The sequence below is a fragment of the Plectropomus leopardus genome, chromosome 19 (assembly GCF_026936395.1).
Source record: "Plectropomus leopardus strain MGB_pleo_1.0 chromosome 19, ASM2693639v1, whole genome shotgun sequence".
Lineage (NCBI taxonomy): Eukaryota > Metazoa > Chordata > Actinopteri > Perciformes > Serranidae > Plectropomus > Plectropomus leopardus.
Window position 1 is genome coordinate 14,960,577 of NC_142194.1, and position 19,795 is coordinate 14,980,371.

Sequence of the window (19,795 nt, forward strand, 5' to 3'; positions counted from 1 at the left end):
CATACAGTTTAATATTTTAGTCCAATCAAATTTTCTCAGACTCACAAATCACTTTGCACTGCTCATCCCTATATGAATGTACAGAAGCTGCTTTTAATAATAAAAAGTATCATATTGGTACTGATATCTTGCCTTATATTACTTGGTATTGGGTCAAAACCAACTTTTGTGGTATTCCTCTAGTACAGATTAGAATCACAGCCAAACTTAACTGTGTTTTTTCTTCCTCATGTTGACTTATTATTTGTTTCTAGGTTTTATCGTGCCTGTGGCCAGAGGACATCAGTGTGTTCCTTGCTGACGGGAGCCCTGCTAGAGGCCACAGCAGCTCTTGGTGCCCGCTCCGCTCTGCCCTACCCTTGGCCCCCAGGCCCCAACAGCCACGCTGTGCTGAAAGGTAGGTGCTGTACTGTGTTATGTGTATAGAAAATGTTTAGTTTATTTTTATGTTTGGCTGTACAAACTCAGACTTTTATTGTTTAGTATAAAGTAGTATACTATAGTTAAATTTGTGTTCCAACAGTAGTATATCACCCAATTCATAAGTGAAGTATGAAATCAGCAGTTACATACTACACGATGACAAGTAAAGGAGGAACTGTGGAGAGAGCTTCTGTATTTCTTTGATTCTGAGAAGAAAAAGGCCCTCAGTATTCCCATGTGTTCTACGGCTCCACTCTTCTCTTCCTCTCTGCTCCTTTCCCACACGGTTCCTCATCCACAGCGGGTTTTGGGTCGATAGAAGCACGTCTGTAGTTGATCCCAGCGGTTGCCCTTTCCTTCTTACTCTTCTCTTTATTTCCTTTGCTTTCTTCCCTCTCTCCTCAAACCATTCTCTCTCTCCCTTACGCTCCCCACTCCATTCTTTAATTTATACACACATGCACACACAATGCTGAAGTGGTGTCAGATGCACGGGAAGAAGAAAAAGCCCCCTGACATTACAAGGTTCACACAACACTTATGCACACAAACAAAACAGATCATGTCTTAATATCTGAAAAGAGGTTATATGCACTTCAAACATGATCCTCTGAAAAGCCCAAGAGTGATATTTTGAATTTAATTGGGTGTTTTTTTCACACACAAAAATACATATATACCTGCTTTCATTGTGCTTAAAGCCTCTAGAGACAACTTTTTTTGTTGAAACATTTAATTCTGAAATTAATATTAATTTCATTATGTAATGGCAGTAGAACAATGAAAAAAACTGTTTAAACTGGTTTGCCATTAGCCTCACTTTCACCATGCAATTCTGTCTGCCTTTGGGTAAAATCTCCTGGGAAAAATGAAGGATTGATGTACGTTGCATAAGAAGCGAAACAAAAGCAGGAACAGAGTTGTGTTGGCTATCTGCAGCAAAGGAGTAGGAGAAGTCACTCTGAATAGTTGCTAAGATCTGAAAAAAACGGAAAGCGATCTCGCTAGTTTTCGCAACAGTGATGTAAACAATAATACCACTGAATTGAAATGTTAAGAACTTATTGCTCTCCTTTTTAAACCACATGGCATAGCTAACTCTGCCTCTGAAATGCCTTGAGAAAGACATTAAAGGGTTCATTTTAAAAATGAAATAAGACAAGAAAAAAAAAACAAATTCTCATCCTGCGCACAGTTTGTCACTTCTTTGTCTCCATTACTCTTCACATGACATCATCTTCCCACCAGTCGGCTCGTTGGTCCGTCGCTCAGCTGGTCCACGTTCTCTACGATGAAGTTGCATATGACATAAATGTAAGCCGATCCTGACATTAATTTCCACTGGCTTTGGTCCAGGGGACAGGCTGTCTCTGGCAAGATCAAGGAGACACACAGACAGACACACACACATACAAAAAAACACACACACTAACATGATTATTTTGTTTTTTTTTCTTTATTATTAATCATTTTAATAATAAAAACTGTATTTTTTGTCAGAAAAGCTTTCAGAGGGCAAAAAACATTCACACACAGACACACACACACACTCATAGAACACATATCTTCAACATGACACACTGTTCTGTTCTAATGGGTGTTGCAGGAAACAGAATAGAGCCAGACACGCGCACACATAGCAGCTTAGAAGTCTTGGCAGGACTAGGATTTCATAGGCACACACACACACACACACACACACACACACACACACACACACACACACACACACACACACACACACGGCACAAGAAACTCCCTGTCTAACTGTCTCTGTCTCTGACCAAAGCTACCCAGATCTTGCATTGTTGCGATGTTTCTGATCTGCCATTCACCTCAAGCCTACAACATGCTTGAAAAGGACCTTTGTGGCTGTACCATTTGAATGATTTGACATGAGCAGTAACTGTCTCCAGAAAAAGTAATGTCCCTGTAACATACTGTAATTTTGCTGTTTTAAAAGTTTTGAATCCGCAGCTGAGTACAATGCTGAAAGCTTTAAAATAATCAAAGAAAAGAGAAACTTAGAAAAACTAAACTTTTAGCAATAATTAACTGCTCAGACTGACTCCAAATGGCATTTAAAGATGGGGCATGGTTACTCAAAAGACCATGTTTTTAAGGTTAAAGTAATATTCATATGTCATGAATGACATTTCATTATTCTGAAGCTTTGGGAAGGTCTGAAGTTTCAAATTTGGATAGTGATTGTGTAGTTATTGCTTTCTTACCATTTATGGTGTTGTTCCTCTCTTCAGTGTTTTAACAGAACAACCTTCTCTTATTCTCTGAAGTATAAGTTTTTGCTTAATCTAACTTTTTTAAATCAATTAGAAATGAATACTAAAGCACCTAAAACTTGCCAGCAAAGTATTGTAAATGTTAAATAGACTATCCTTATATGATGCTTTTCAACCTTAACAGACAAAGCACTTCTGTTTGTTCTGTTTAGTGTACAGCCTCAGAACCAGGACGCTCCCTGTGCCTGTTGAATAAAGAGGGTCAGTCTTTTTAGTTTGTACTGGCTTGTGCAAGCTTTTCATACAGAATCTAGGCATGAATTTGTCATAAAAAACCTTGACCGGATTTGAAATAGATGGAAGTTTAGAAACAGTGTGACACCACTGTCTATTGAAGTGGTCCATCTCCTCTGGTAATCAAAGGAGCTTTCTTTTTTATCCTCTCCGGTGAGGCTCACCTATATGTTATGTCTGTAGAAAAGCTTTTGTGCTCTCTCTTCACACATTTCTTTTAGCCTTCATCCTCTTCCTGAAATGAAAAGGAAAAAAGCAGAATGAAACCTACTTTTTCTGTATTCTAGTGGTAATAGCGCTTCACAGGTGAAAGTTCAGATGGAGTGTGTTAAGTGTTAGTATTGAAGAATACATGTATTTGTTATATGCAGGTGGTTCTTATGGCAAATGTTGGATGTTCTTACAGTATACAGTATACCTTATTTTAGAATTAGGTTGCAGGTTGCAGTCATTGCATTTGTCATACAGCGTGTCTGTGCACTGCATATTTTAAATAGGGAAGTTAAAAAAATCACTATTTTGTATGGATCTGGTAATTTAGACTTTATTTTCCCATAATTATGACATACTATGTCACAAGGCTGCAACTAACATTAATTACTTGATTCATCGTTGTGCCAAAAAATGTTTGAAAATAATGAAACATGATCTCCCAGATTCCAAGGTGATGACTTCAAATGGCCTGTTTTATTTGACCAGCAGTCCAAAAATCCAGAGCTATTGAGCTAATCATCATGTATGACAAAAAAACTTCAAAGTCTTACATTTAAGAAGTATTGAACCAGTAAATGATTTATTTATTTATTTTTTTTCTTAGAAAATTACTTAAATGATTATGTGACTATCAAAGTAGTTGCAAGTTTGGCTAATTAATTAATTGTCTAAACTTTGCAGCACTATTAAGTTGTACCTGTGAGATAATGAGGTGGCGTTTCCATGAAAATACCAATTTTATTATTTGCTTTATATTATTCCTATTCTTAAACATTCATTTAGTTGTTGATGCCCACCACAATATCAGCATTTGCTTCCACATACTAATTTTCCATTTGTGGAGCTGGACTGTTCATTAGGAGCGCTGCTGGAATATTTATACTACTTGTTATTCTGAGCACTACACTGTTCAGACAGAGGAGCATAACACCATGCACAGTGAAAGTGAAACTTAACTGAAAATGTATTAATTCATATAAAAAATAAAACACTCTATGTCTTAGAACAACAGCGCTCTCATGTTAGTGTTTTCCGTAGTTTATTCAATCTATTTTGGATGAAACCGGCTGCGTTGTAATGAAAACCATGTACCCAGCCGTCTAAAAGTTTGACTTCACCTACCCCAGCAGCAGCTGCTTTCCTAATCCATCAATCTGATCACAAACTGGTAGACTGATCAATTCTCACTCCATAACTCAAATTTAGCGCAGGAAAAAGAAACTCATGAAGATTTCAGCCTGTGCTGCTTTTGCAGACCAGCAAAGACCTGATTTCAGAGAGGGGGCACAGAATGATCACACATGGACACAGGCACTCACAAAAAAAGAAAATTCGGGGCAACATTGCAATCCAAATAAGGCATTGATTTAACATTCAGTATAGTGGACGCAAAACTGGAGCGTGAAGTCCAACTTCACAAACTTATGGCTCTGGCCCAAATGCTTTCAAGGATTACTGGGATAATCTCTTGGCTAACCTTGGTGTATTCTTAGAGTTTTAATGTGAGTGGTGAAAGGTGGAATGTTTTTCTAGACCTTCTTTAAGTGCCACATCGACTGTAATGATCTGACAGTATTTTGCTGGTTCCTCTGATGTATGCGAATGACTTATGTTCTCCTTGTGCCATAGCAGCCGGTTGGTGATAGTAGCAGGTCAGGGGGATCGTTTTGAGATGATAAATGATATTTTACAGGTTGGGTTGGCACATGTCTGGGGCAAGCTTTTGTTGTGAGGGTAAACTATTGACACCTATAAAGACAAATACTGGTGTTGGAAAAATATAAACTGGGTATGACAAGGGTAAGGTCAAGGTTGTTTTTGTGTGTGCTCCTTAAACACAGATACTGAGAAATGAGGAGGTCATAAATCACTGCTGAATGTGTCAGTAATTACAAGCAGTTGTTTTTGTTACATGGAGTGAAATGTTTGAAGTTCGATGCCGTCCCAGTCCACGTCAGCTTAAATACTGTTAATGTTGTAAGCTTTGAGAGGAGAGGTTTTCACCAAGTGCAACATGTGTAATAAAGCACGTTTTAAATATGTTTTGTGAAAGCATGGGCATATCCATTAGTGTCACTGTGTGTTGCTGTTTGTGTTTCATGTGTTTGTTTATATAAGTAAACTTATGCGTTGGCAAGTTAGACAAGGCAGCTTTATTTGTATTGCACATTTCGTACTACAGGGCAATTCACAGTGCTTAACAGAGCAATGAAATATAAAACATAATAATAGTTGCATATTTACAATAAAAGAGTTAAGACATAAGATATAAAAGGTAACATTAATTGCTAAATGATTTATAATTTTAAAACAAAAATAATTGAAAATAGCAAAAGTGCAGACCGGAGGTTGTACTGATTTAGGCACAAAATTGAAATTGAGGAAACAGTGAAACCACTAATAACACCAACACCAAAACAGCTACAATGTAGAAACAGGGTTCTTGCAGATCCTTCAAAAGTCTTCAAAGGCAATAAGGCATTGAATTCATTAATCTAAAAAGTAGGGCAGTAATTTGTATTAAAATGTCTTAAATAAATATTTCAAAAGTCTTAAAAATGCATGTAAAATAGGATTTATTTATTTATTTTATTATGTCGCCTAGTAAAAATTCAAAATAAATGATAACATCTGAGTGGCCTTTAAAAAGCCTCCAATCTAACCTGCCTTAAGCTGTAGGAACCCTGAGTAAGTAAGTAAGTTCAAACGAACAAACAGACAGACAGACAGACAGCAGCTATGGTAGCACATCTTTTGCAAAAACATCAAAAAACAAAATACATAAATCAGGTTTTAAAATTACACACATAATGCATGACATATAATAATAAAGTGGTCCTATAGGTTTGTGGTGTATTTGTTATTCTTCAAATAGTGGATGTCACGAAACGTCTGTGCCTTCATCTTCTGTTGCCCCCTTTACTGTCAGAGTATACACAGTTGCAGTTATTTAGGTCCAAAGAAAAACTACTGGGGACCACTGGGATTCAGCCATATTCATGTGAACTATAAACGGGAATGGTTAAAGTGCTTTTCTTGACCTTGTTTCCTTTATAGCACAATTTACTGTTTGGCTAAAAAGGAAGTTGGCAGCTCAGTAATAGGCTGCCATCCTTTCAGCTCAGTATTGGTGTTTTTTTTCTTCTTTCTTTCTCTCTCTTCCTCTCACTCGACATTGTACATTGTGTTGCCTCTCAGTATTGACAGCAGATGTGGTGGGGAATCAGACTGGAGGGAAGTCTCAAGGATTTCAAGAGCACATATTGTTAACATGGCTATAATTGCTAAAAATAGTCCTCTGAGACTGGATTGTGACTTTTTTTTCCCACTACAGTATTCTATATTGTACAAATATACCATGATTTTGCGTTCACTTTGGTGAAATCAAAGAGAATATTTTGGCCAAGATAAGAGCTGAACATCTGTGCTGGATGTAGCTGTGACAAATAACAGCATGCTTTTGAATTGATTTTGGGTGAATGTTACACTCCTTGCATCACAGGCTGCCAACATATACTGTAGCTGTTCTGTTTTGCGACATCTTCTCGAACCAAAAAGATATGCTAACTAGCATTTGAATGAATCTCTCATCGGTAAATTGCGTTATTCAACATACATTTATTCTGTGCAATGTAAGGCTGATACTAACAACTATTTTTAGCATTGTTTCATCTGTTGATTATCGTTTAATACAAATGTAACAAAACCAAAAATTCACAGTGGGATAATACCATGATAAAAACTCCATAATACAAAATAGAAAGATGTATACTTAATAAAATGGTATTCTTGGGCTCTGCCATGTTTACTAACCTCTGAAATCTATAGTTTTCTACCACAGAAAGCAATTTTTTTTTTAAATGTATTTACCAATGAATCTTGTTATTTCTTTAGTCTTCAGACTGTTATGGGGTAGTGTTGCTCTATTTGCTTTTTTTTTTTGGAGTCTTTTGGCCCAGCTGAAGTGTTTCCTCACTGTAGGTTGTTGTGGTTGTGATCATTTTTGGGTGGTGATTGGCCAAATGCCTTTTCATTTTTGATGTTCTGACCATCATCTGGTCAGAACATCAAAATATACATATCTCAATATTATCACTTTGATTTGTGCTTTTTTGCCATTGTCATTTCTTTGGACAACCAAACATCTGCAATCTTAAGTTCAAATTCTTTATTTCATTGTTTGCTGCCACTTTTATCTACTTTATTTGCCATTTTCTTATCTGAGCATATTCGTTAAGATTTATCAGTGCAAGCAATTATAGCAAGCAAAGAATGAGAGGAATCTGTCTTTCTGACTAGTATCATTGCACCCTCTGCCATTTTAAACAAAGACAATACAGTTTTTGACAAGGAGAGATAGTAGAGCGCAGCCACACTAGTGTAAGAACCATGTAATATCAGAGTAGATTTCAACAGTCCAATGATGTTATCGAGACACTTTTTATTATGATTTCCTGAAATTTGATATATCACACATCCATATTGTTTAGTTAATAAAGTGTCCCCATTACAGTTTTCCAAAGGACTAAGTGTCATCCCTAAATTCTTGTTAGATTCAACAGCCTAAAACGCAAAGCTATCAACAATCAGCCATCTCCTCTGTCTAACAAGACTGAGGAATGGCCACCATTGGGCATGTGCAATATTCATATTCATATTCATATTCACTTTTGCTTGTATTTTTGTACCTATGATTTCAGATTTTAATGTTCATTATTAACCATTACTTGTCTTTTGTGTCCTAATTTAAAGTTGTGTAATTTTTTATTTTCCCTATCGAGTATGCACCATTGGCACTGGCAGAGTTGCAATTTTGTCATGCTTTTGCATAATATCAATAAAGTTCTTGACTCTCTTGAAAAAGACAATCAAGTTACAATTACATAAACATGAGAAAAGCAGCAAATCTTCATATTCAAGATGCTGTGACCTGAGAATATTTGGCATTTTTGCTTTAACAATTATCTTAATGGGTGGTTAATATATTTCTGCCGATAAAACAAATAATCTAATTGCTTCTGCACATAAACAGTAAATGCATTAAGCAGAGGACATTGAAGACTCATTGAGAAGTATCATGTCATCACCTCGGTAACAATCTACACCTTAGTGTGACTTTACTTGTCACATGGTGGGAATCTGGTTTTATATTTAAATACAGAATTTATATAATTTTCTGCACAATAGTTCTGTGTATCTTAAGACGAAAGAGAGACAGACAGAAAGGGGTTAATGTTTTTTTTGGATCTACTGTAATCTACTATTGCTTCTATAGTGTGTCCATATGAGTATGTGAACTGTGACAGTGTGTGTTCGAGTAGTGGGACAGTCTGGCTGGTCTAACTCTAGCGCATTGCTGTGAACTATGTATGGAGCCAGTAAGGAGTGGGCGGGTGAGGGAGAGGGAGAGAGACAGAGGGAGAGAGGAATAGTGAATGTAGTCAGGAGAGAGAGCAGGGACTGTTGCTGATAAGGAAAGGGAGAGAAGCCAGGTGAGTGAGAGGGAGCAAAGACACAGTGAGAGTTGGAAAGAGTTGGAAATGGATTGAGAGAGAGAGAGAGAGAGAGAGAGAGAGAGAGAGAGGGAGGGAGGGTGAGAGAGCAGCTGCAGGAGAGACTGAAGGCTCAAATGTGGACAAGTGTACCTCGGTCGCCCTGGCTCTGAACTGTCAGTGTGGAAGCAGAGCGGCCGTCTGTATCTAACAACCATGAAGCACTCTCACAGAACGGACTACAAGCTGATGAGTGAGTAGAGGAAGTGTGAGTTACAGTATGGCTGCGAGGAAGTTAAATTGTAACATGTTGTCTGGTGTGGTCAGCACTCAGTTATTATACATATGAGACATCAAGGTGACTTAGTTAATGAAAAAGGAGCACTTAAATCAGTTGTTTATGTGGTAATTAGTGAATATGATTATGATATGTGACCAGCTGGTTGTTTGATGATACATTAAGAGGGATTAAGAATGTTTTTTATCATGACTCAGATCTGTAGTGTTGGTTTTTGTGATGCCTTTTGGTGATAGATTTTGCTTAGTGCCTTAATTTTCATTGTTGGCCATTTTGAAAATCCTGCTTTGAGAACTATGTAGTTGTTGCATGTTACCTTCTCTGTTTTTGCTGTCTAAATTGTGCCAAATGCAGGCTCACAGATTTAATGTGCATCTTAACTGTCTTGGATTCTTGATCATTTGTTTGAATTCTTTAAGTGCCATTTGTCCTCTTTAAGTCTGTTTCTGGTGTCTTTAATGTGACTTTTACTTCTCACATGTCACTGTTATCTCCAATTCGTGGAAAAGGTTTTAATGTTGCTGTTATCACTTCCAAAAAAAGCACATAACTAACAAAGTGTGACTCTGGTTTCTTTTAAAGAAAGGGTTAGCTGGTTTGTAATGTCTTTGTTACCTTATTTTTTGTTACCAAATCAGAATAAGGTTTATTGCCAAGTAGGATATTATGGTTTTATAAGGACCCCCCTTAGCTGATACATAATATAAGCTACTCTTCCTGGAGTCACAAAAAACATAGAAGATCTAACACTTTGACACTTACATACGAAACAACCAATTGATTTTAAAATCAGAAAATTGTAACATTTTTCTTTATTTCTTATTGATTTTCAACATATTATGCATTAACATTCATACTCTTATTCAACTCTTTAAAGTACATATGAATATACACTAAATTCATAAAGACTGAATGTTCATAAAGTGAAATCTCAACAACATATTCTTGTACATAAAAAAGAGAAAGGGAAAAAAAGGAGTTTGCCTCTGTGTTTAATGCAAACAATAAACATTTCAAGAGGAAATAAAAAATTAAGGCAAAGAACTGCAGTAAACAAGAAAATAAGTGTAGAGTAGAAAAATAATACTTAAAATGTGAAAAATATACCAAAATATACTTGAAAAATATTCACACTAAAACTTTTTTAATATGAAGGACCAGTACAGTTTTGTGCTGAATGTTTAAAAGTATTGATTGGCGGATGTGCAAAACTTGTGTATTTGCAATGTACAGAGATAATTGTCCAAGATGTGCATGATGTCAGAGGAGAGGGGTGAGGTGTCTGTGGGTAGGAGTCTGCATCAGTAAGTGCTCTGGAAGTGCTCTGTTGTCGAGATCAGCTTATATGGGAAGAAACTGTTTTTGTTTTTTGTGGCGTGACGTTCTGGTCCTGATGACTGTTATGTTTTATTTTGCATATGGAATTGCAAGATTGAGGATGTTTTGCTTGCAGTGCACATCACGTGCCTTGGAGGTTACACCCGGGCCACACTGCATGCATGAGCAGTGTGTTTACATAAGCAGTGTTTGTTGATGCAACGTTGCTGCAGAGTTGCCTACTGTCATAACTACTGTATTGCCACAACTAAAATCACTTATTCCACTCATTTGCAAACTACTGCATTATCAACAACACAGATCTGCAAATGTTTTAGTAAAACAGTAAAACGCCTTGTGTCAACAGCTAAAGGGATTCTGTTGACAGAAACGTTGTCAGAGGGCTTTTAGAGAAAAAACAGATACATTTATAGAAAACAGATACATTTATATTTCCCTCATGTCTGTGATAGATAAAGTCATTGAAACTGTTGTAAAAGATTGTATGGAGTCAATGTAATTATTAAAATACCATTTTTCACTGTTTTTGCTGGAAACCTCACGCTTCATGCGGAAAAAAAATCAGCAGGTTTCTAGATGTGCCGCTGCTCAGCTACCAGTGTGCCTGCTTTAACCTGGTAACATTGGCCCCAACAAAAAAACAAAAAAAAACAACAAGCTCTGCAACGCAGAATTTTTGATTTTTTGTAAAAAAGAGAAACATGAATTCAGAATGTGTATGAATCTCTTTATCTGTTTAATAAAGAAAATGGGTTTTTGAATATTACCTTTTGTTGACACCACATTTCCCACCAACTCACTATATATACCATGCACCCAGTATAAACGACAGGGGGCACTAACTTTGAAATTCATTTCTAAACTTTGGCATTTTATTTCCTCCTCCAAGGAGGTTATTTTTTCGGTGTGTTTTTTTGGGTTTTTTTTTTTGTTTGTTAACAAGATAATTGGAAAATTACCAATTTTCATGATACTTTGCACAAGTGTGTTGCATAGGCCAAGGAAGAGCCCTTTAAACTTTGGAGCAGATCTGAATCATCACATTTTTTTCCCCTTGCACTAACATTGTGAGATAGGGCATTTGACCTTGGTGGAGGTCTGCACTCTCTAACTGCCCTTCTAGTTTAAATATGCAATGAATGATGCAGCAGTTTGGCATACATATGTGAGGAAGTGTCATACACTGTGACCCCTTCATACCAGAAACCTGACAGTGTGACAGTCAAGAATTTCAGGGTCTCTGGGTGACTTCACACTGAATTGACCTTAAGAATGAATGTCACACGTGGCTGTGGATATGTTTTGTCTCTGGTGTAACAGTAATACACCTTACAGTCAAAAACAAACCCGACATTACCCCGGTATTGTGTCTGATTTGTGTCAAGTCACTGTGAAGTTAAACAGAGACACTGAATAGTTGGCAAAGATCTTTTTTGCAAAGCGTGTTTGCCAGTGCAGATTAAATGGGCCTCATTCACAGTTTAGTTTGACCTGATACCTCTCATATGAAGAGAAGAGTGTAAAGCAAATATTTTGGACTACATGTTTCTTTAAATTTAAATTCAAATTTACCTTCACATGACTCAATTATGTGACTTACTCAATGTTCTTACTCAACCTTTGGATTCATAGAAAGGAGCCTTTGTTAAATTTTCTTATCTATATCATGTTTTTGTCCTCCCCTCCAATAAAGAGAGCTCAGAAGAATCTAAATGTTATATTTATGTCTGCACGTGGTTTGGTTTACACATTTGATCCAAGAGGGAAACTCCCTGAGATAACTGTGTTGTCATCAGTCAGACAGATCAATGTTTATTGCTTCTGTTCTGTGTATTTGGCTGCGTCTGTGTATTATGACTCCTTACACTATTTATTTTTGTGTGTTTATGTTTGCTGCTGCTGTGCGTGTGTCAGTTTGTTTGCTAGCGCTTGTTGATTTTTAGTTGCACAAGTGTGTTTATGACCATGTAGAGTAACTGCCTGGTGCCGCTGTTTGGCTGGAGATATTAATTATATAATAATCTGCTATATTTTAATAAATAGATATTTGAAAGGGATATTTTTGATATCTCCTGACATCAAAATACACTGTGTTCCAGAGTTACACGTGTGGTGATGCAACACTACAATAGATCAGGTTTCAGATCTTGTGGTGTAAGACAGTTTCATCTTCCAAACAAAATCAGATTGTTGATTTTAAGAAAAGAAATTATCTTGCATATTTGATTGAATTTATGAGGTTAAAGGCTAATTTGTGAACAGTATTTTCACTCTGTTTGCTGTTCGTGCTGCACCTGTTTGGGTGCCCTACATACTCCAGTGTGAAGTTGTCATCAGTTCTAAACGTGGTTGTGAGAACAGTGTGTGCATGTGTGAACTTGGCCAGCAAACAAATACAACAGAGTCTGTGTTCAAGGTTCATCTCCTTTGGTTGGTGTACATTTGATTTACTGAATGAACAAAACATCTCAGGACAGTGATGAAAGGTTTCACCTGTTTCTTTTTATATTGATTTTCCAGTCATACAGTACTGGCCATGAGTCAGTTATTGGCTGACTGAGGGGTCATTTATACTCCCCTTATGTGCAAAAATAGATCTGTTCATTTCAAACATTGTAAACACTACTGCCAACATACCTCCATGCATGCTCTATGGTGACGTAGATACATCCATTAGATGGCACTAGGGGGCAACTAGAAATCTACTACATTTTGATATGAGATGTACAATATGATATGGTATGAAACAGTACAGTGTAGTACGATACAAAATGATACAATGCGATACAAGTTTATAGATTGTAAATTACTCTTTTTGCGTCCTCAGACAGCTCCGCTTAAGACACACATTGTTTACACACAATTTAAACATACAGTTACACAAGCAGTACATACCCATAAAAACACACCAAACGGTCGTGACCATCAAATATGAGTTGGTTGACTAACCAAATTGTGAAATGAACAGTTACACCTTTAACTGAATTTTGAAAGATTAAAATTGATTTAAAAAAATTGAAAAATTTTGTTTCTATTGTGAGTTAATTATTATTATTTTGGATGATCAATGGCAAATATAATTAGACTTTCCTACTGATAAATTGCTTAAAAATGTTTGCTTTTAAGTATGAACAGATCGTCTGGAATGTTCCTGCTTTCTGGTTCTTGTTTGAATTAAAAGTTCAAATTGTTTCTATTGTGTGCTTCATTTTTTGTGACTATAGTATTTTAACATGATTGGGCTGGTTAGCACTATTGCATGAGATGACCTCAATCACAAATCACCTAATTTTAGAAAACATTTGTGTGCACTAAAATGTATTCATGTACAGCTGAAACCTTAACCTCCTTAAAATATAACAAGAAATCTGAGAAATATGTGAAAAGTGAAAGGTGGAAAGGAAAGGTGTGTAAACCAACTGCGGATTGATGCAAAAATCAGCTCTAAATCTAAAGTTTATGTTGCTAATCTTGAAATGTATATAGAAGATTTTTGTGATCAAATTTTTTTTAAATTTTGAACTTACAGATGTAGACATACCATCAGCAACACGGCAGTGAATAAACCAAAACATGTATAAGGACTAGTCATTAATGTATAACAATACAGCCACAAAAAGCACACTTCAAGTTACTATAATAAATGCAAATGTATGTGCACATATCATTCAGTGTTTTTTTTAGAATAGTACGCAGTCTGCACTCTTACCCCCTTGGCTCTCTTGATGGCATACTATTTGTTTAAAACAAAAATGTCAGAAAAACGGATGTTCAGCCAATCTACTCCATCCACCAACGCATATGGAAAAGCATCCATTAAACACACACTCACACACGCATGCACACCCACAGGATATTTGTATTCAGAATGCATGACAGATGAGCCAAACCCATGCATGCAAATCACAGGGAGATCATGGTCAATTAGTCCGGGTTCATGTTCTCTCAGTCTCACAGCAGGAGGGCTGCATGCTCGATATTACTCATCAGTGTTTCCCGATCTAGTGTTTATGATCTGTGAGGGGTCAGGGGCCTTTTTAATCATGGGTCCACAGCAGATTATATTAGATACACTTATCACCATTACTGGGATCCAAGATCTCGTTCCATTCAGTCTTCAGTGTTTATTTATCAGTTTGCTGTTGTCAGTACTGATAATTGTACAGTTTATGTGACGCTTTGCAGACACCAGTCAATGATATCATGAAAAACACAAGATAAAGCACATTTTTTATGTACTGATTCTAATTTGGGACTTTAGAGACTTTGAAAATGAAGGTCTTTGGCCCTTTTTAAGGAGAACCATTAAGAAATCATGCATATACCACAGTTTTTGTCTTTATTGCCAGTATGTTAAGGTTGGATTTTGTTCTATTTTCTGTATCAATGTAGACTTGCTTTTAATTAATTCTTCAGAACCTCTTAAGACCTTTTTGTCACTGTCAGGTCTGAGAGCTTTTCTGCTGGTGCATGGCCCAGTTTAAAGGATGAATAAATGAATGATGGATAGTCATGAAATTCATATCACTAATTTGAGAGTGTCTCCATTTCCACTTCAAAAGGTTAGCGAGTAAAAAACCGCTCTGGGGTAGAGATTAGGAGATATTGCTCATAATATGCTTGAGAGATGGAAGATTTGATTTTTTCAAACTCTCCTAAAATCTTATTTACATATATTTTAATACAATGTACTTATATTTTGTTATACTGTTTTTTAATGCATTGCAATAGTTTCACACCAGTTTCAGTAAAAGTGGCAGTGTTTTATGGAAAGTAAACACAAAACTTCAGGTTATATTTATGGCCTTATACATACATGTGCCATAGAATAGGACGAGAGGAGCTGACCGATGACAAATGTAAACCAGATCAGAGTTCACATTTTGACTACATAGTGTGATTTGTACCACATTTTTCTTCATTTTTCGATTGTTTTACAAGTTGCAGCTGTTTCTACATAATTTCAAAACACTCATAAGAAATGCTTCAGTAACTGTGATCTTTTTCTCCACTGTGTGACTTAATTCACAGGCCATATATTCTACTGACATCAGACTTTCTGATACACATTTCCATTTTTTTTCCAAATAGTTTTTATTCTGTTTCATTAAATGCAAATACTTCTTTGAAAAATGCTCTCCGGGTCTGGACTCTGTAAATGCACCATATTTCAAAACCTGTAGTCTGTCTCTGTGTAGGACATTTAAAGGATTTAGTGGATTACTCTGTCTCTAACTGTGATAGATAGCTCACACCTGCTGCAGAGTGTAAACTACAAAATTTCCACTTATGCTACTTATCCTTTCCTTCCCTCCTCCTTATCTTATCTCGGCCTTCTTTTCCCATCTCTCCCCTGCTCTCACTCTTCCCCTCTCACTGTTTCGCTATCTTTGTTTTCACAGATTTTTTTCTCTGTGCAAACAACCTCCAGTTTTTCAAGTAAAATTTTTTATTTCTTTCTTCTTCCTTTCCTTTTTACCATGCTTTCAGCTGTCTCTTATGCTCAGTCTGTCTATATGTTCTTACCCCCCCCACCACGACAAACACACGCTGAGAGTTCATTACAGAAGCCTCAAGGCCGGATCCACAAATCAAACTGTGTAAATAAGCAAGTTTTGCTCCTGCAGAGCAGTCGCTGCGGTTTCCATGGCTACCTGTTGCACATCTCAAGGGTTACCAAGGACAACCTTTAAGTGTGTGTCTGCATATGTGTATGCATACACTATTTTGTAGGCGTGTGGTTACAAGAGGAGATGGTTTCTACATGCATGATAACAATGACCAAATAGTCTATTTCCTGTTGTTCAGCCTATTTGATGAACATCGTCTTACGTTCATGGTGACGTATTAACACATTTTATTTGCACACTAATCTGCTAAACTGACTATCATGCCATACAGTGCAGATAACATGGTGACAGTATGAGCGGCTTTATTCACATGCATCTAGAATAACTTTACAGCTTATGACGAAAATATGCTACAGTGCTCTTTAGGGGTGTGAATATTGGAACTTTACGACTGATTTTGATTTTTTTAGTGTACAATTAAAATCAAAATTCATAATTGTTTCTTTGTGTTCTAAGCCATATGTTGTTTACTTTTTTTTTAAAAATGACATTGAAAATGTGGTAATTTATCTAATGTGTGGACTGTGAACTAATGTGGAAAAAGAAATCTAGGTTTGGTGGCTGTACTATTTGGGAACCACTGCCTTATATTGTTTGAGATAAAACAAAACAAAGAGGAGGCGAAGTGCTATGCTGTGTTATTAATATTATGTGTCCAGCGGTGAAGAGTAGCCTCTCTGCTGCACTGTTAGCTGCAGAGAAAGCCAAGATGCTGAGTGGATACAGAGTTTTTGTGGTGAAACAGATTTAGGATTGAGTTATTTTTCTTCACCACAGAGTTGGTTTAAGTTGTTTTTTGCTGCAGTGTGTTGGTCAGTCGGTCTTGTTTGTTAACATTTCAGCTGATAGTAAATTCAAACATGATTGGAACTGCTGCCTGGCTGTGCGAGCTGTTGACTGAAGTTTCACTTTTTTCTTACGTCAACGTCACTTTATGAACTAATATTTAGAAAGTTCATTTTGACATCTACGAATCAATACACAATCAGCCGAGTCCACCTTTCAGTGCATCTAAGAATCTTTTTTTTTTTTCCCCTCACCCCTAATGCACTTTCTTGTCCTTATTTATACTACAAATAACTGCTAACATGCTGATGTTGGAATTGATGCTGTCAGGTGTCAAGGTGCAGTGTCATGGTTCAAGAGTGAACAGTCAGCAGCACTCAGTACTGGAAATCTCACACCAATAGTCCCTACCTCAGGTGAGGGGACTTTCTGGGGGGCAGAATTGTCCCAGTTACTAAAAAAGTTATGCACATTTGTGTGTCGAAAATGCAGGGAGTCTTTCAAATGATTTCTGGAAAAGCTCTTGCAGTGGAAAAGGCCTGTTAGTTTATGTGGCATTCATCCAGACAATGTACAGTATGTCTACCTGGCAGCTCCAGCACCAGTGTAGAAACTGTCCATTAGTCCTTTGTTAGCAGAGATGAGGAGGGGTTTGCATATGTGTGTGTAAACACACAGACTAATGGACCTAACTGAAATCCAAACACAGGAACTGGCGGGTGATCAATGCTGTTTACTTCTTGAGGGTGAAGTGTGCAGGATTTTCTTGGCTGCTTGACGGGTAGAGACTATGTGGTATGCAGGGACTGATGGATTGGGAGACTTGAGAGATTCAGGTTAATCCTGAAAAAAGAGATGCACATTTCACTGCCGCTTAAAATTTTTATTATGGAGGGGAAACATCAAAGAAGATAATGTCTCATTTTTAGTCCCTCTTTTTAGTCCCTCCTTTCTCTGATTTCTATTTTTCTTCCAATTCTTGAGCAACAGGGGGTCTCTACTTTCCCCGTGTACTTGCTACTAGGCAAATGATTCTCCAGTCTTTCTGTCTATTAACCATTTTCTCTCTCACTCAGGATCAGAAGGTTTGGTTCACTTTCTTCCTCTGTCTCTTTTGCTCCAGAGCGTCAGCTGGCCAACAGTATGACCAGCAGCGGCTCTCTTCCTCCCAGTGTCAGCGGGATCAGTAAGGAGCTGGCAGAGGTGCGCCACCTTGTTCAGTTTCCTGAGGAGATCGCCTGCATTCTCACTGAGCAAGAGCAGCAGCTTTACCAACGGGTGGGAGGACACACACGCAAACACACATCTGAAGAATATTTATTTTTCTTTCTATTAAACTACTGAATAGATATTGGATGGAAAAAATATGAGAATTTTAATTCACTTGTCCGTTTTGCCCTGAAGGTCTTTCCTTTGGACTACCTCTGTTTCCTCACTCGAGACTTGGGCAGTCCCGAGTGTCAAACCAAACGCCACCCGAACCTCAAGGCCTCACTATCAGCACCCGCCATGCCTACCCAGAGTGCTCAGCGAAGTAACGCTGTGGAAGACCTGGTGGCGCGCTTCAATGAGGTGAGGAGTCTGCTTATATGAAATGTGTGTGTGTTCAGGATTATCATAATTTATTTTTCTGTTTCATTTTTCTCTCTTACACAAACACATTTTGATTATCAAAATGGTTGCAGAAAAATAATTTTCAGGCAACGGACATTTTTATTCCTCTATGTCAGTGATTATTATGGTTGGATTGTCCATCCGTCTGTTTCATTCTAATAAACAGGATATTTCAAGAGCACCTTGAGGAATTTCTTCAATTTTAGCAAAAATGTTCACTTGGACTCAATGATGAATTGCTCAGATTTTGGTGGTCATAGATCAAAGGTCAAGGTCACTGTGAGTTGTCTTTCTCAATCTTGTGTACACAATATCTCAAGAACAACTTTAGGGAATTTTTTTTAAATTTTGCACACTTGGACTCAAGAATACTGATTAGAATTTGGTGATCGAAGGTCAATTCTACTTTCAGCTTTAATTTAAACCTAACAGCCTCATGAATTTCCCTTTTTTGTTCATAACCAGTAAAGGTTTGTAAGGCTGTGATTCAACCTTGCACAATCAGCTTCTATCTTACAAGCTCAGTTTTTACTACAGGGTTTAAGTTTGGATGAGATCACTATGTGGAATAGTTTAATGATCCAACTGAACAAACCCTAAAATAGATATTATTCATGCTTAAAGAGAGTACTTCTTAAATTGGGGAAATGTAAAAAGAAAACAGTGCTCACCTTTAGTGATCTCCGCTTAGTAATGACGTCATCAGAGACAGTGAAAATGCATGTACTGCAATTTGACATGAATGTGACAGCCTGAAGGAATAGCAGACCAGTAATTTTGTTTTCCCTCAGTTGTATTTGCGTTGTGGTATTTGCCGTGAGAGTCGTACCAACTTATCAGCTCTTGACTGATGCACACGCTTGCAGTGGTGTAAGTTGGCTGACTCTCCCAGGCCTTGTGTCTTTTATGGTGAGTGACTTCGAGAATAAACAATCACAACACTGCACTGCTGAGACAGAGAATGTGAGAGAGGGAGAGACTGATTGGAAATGATGATGTCATCTTTAAGTTACATGCCTCTCACATCAGCTGGTTTTCATTTAAGTCAGCGAGAAGAGACACACACACACAAGACAATCAAATGTGCGTTGTGGCCATATATGGGCACAGTGAAACAAGAGTCAAATGACAACTGTGATTCTCCTCGTGAAGACACAGATGATCGTGAAATTGTGAAAGAAGAAGATGAGATACAATCGGAGTATTCTGTCTCAGCATTGACTATATATCATAGTTTGGATAAACTTTTCTCAGTGACTGTGGACAGTTTTATGTCAAAGGATATTATTAGGTAATTATTTATTCCAAGGTACATTACAGGGAGTTAATTTCTACTTTTATTAACACCTCCAACAAACTATTATTCCTGGGCGCCCTGTTTGCTCACCCCATGCAGTGCTTGCCATAGTGGCTGAGTTCTTGTTATAGCAGCCTGGGTATGAGTCTAGCCAAGTGCCCTTTGCTGCA

At 37.3% G+C, this 19,795-nt stretch overlaps 1 protein-coding gene across 2 annotated transcripts in view; it reads left to right on the top strand.

Moving 5' to 3' along the window:
* The window catches only part of plce1 (phospholipase C, epsilon 1), a 107,355-nt gene that overhangs the window by 47,954 nt on the left and 39,606 nt on the right, over window positions 1-19,795 (top strand). For both annotated transcript variants that reach the window (XM_088069773.1, XM_042507637.2), the window contains exons 8-10: window positions 255-397; window positions 17,838-17,992; window positions 18,119-18,286. In XM_088069773.1, coding sequence (XP_087925899.1) covers window positions 255-397; window positions 17,838-17,992; window positions 18,119-18,286 — 466 coding nt within the window. The remainder of the gene's footprint in view (window positions 1-254; window positions 398-17,837; window positions 17,993-18,118; window positions 18,287-19,795) is intronic.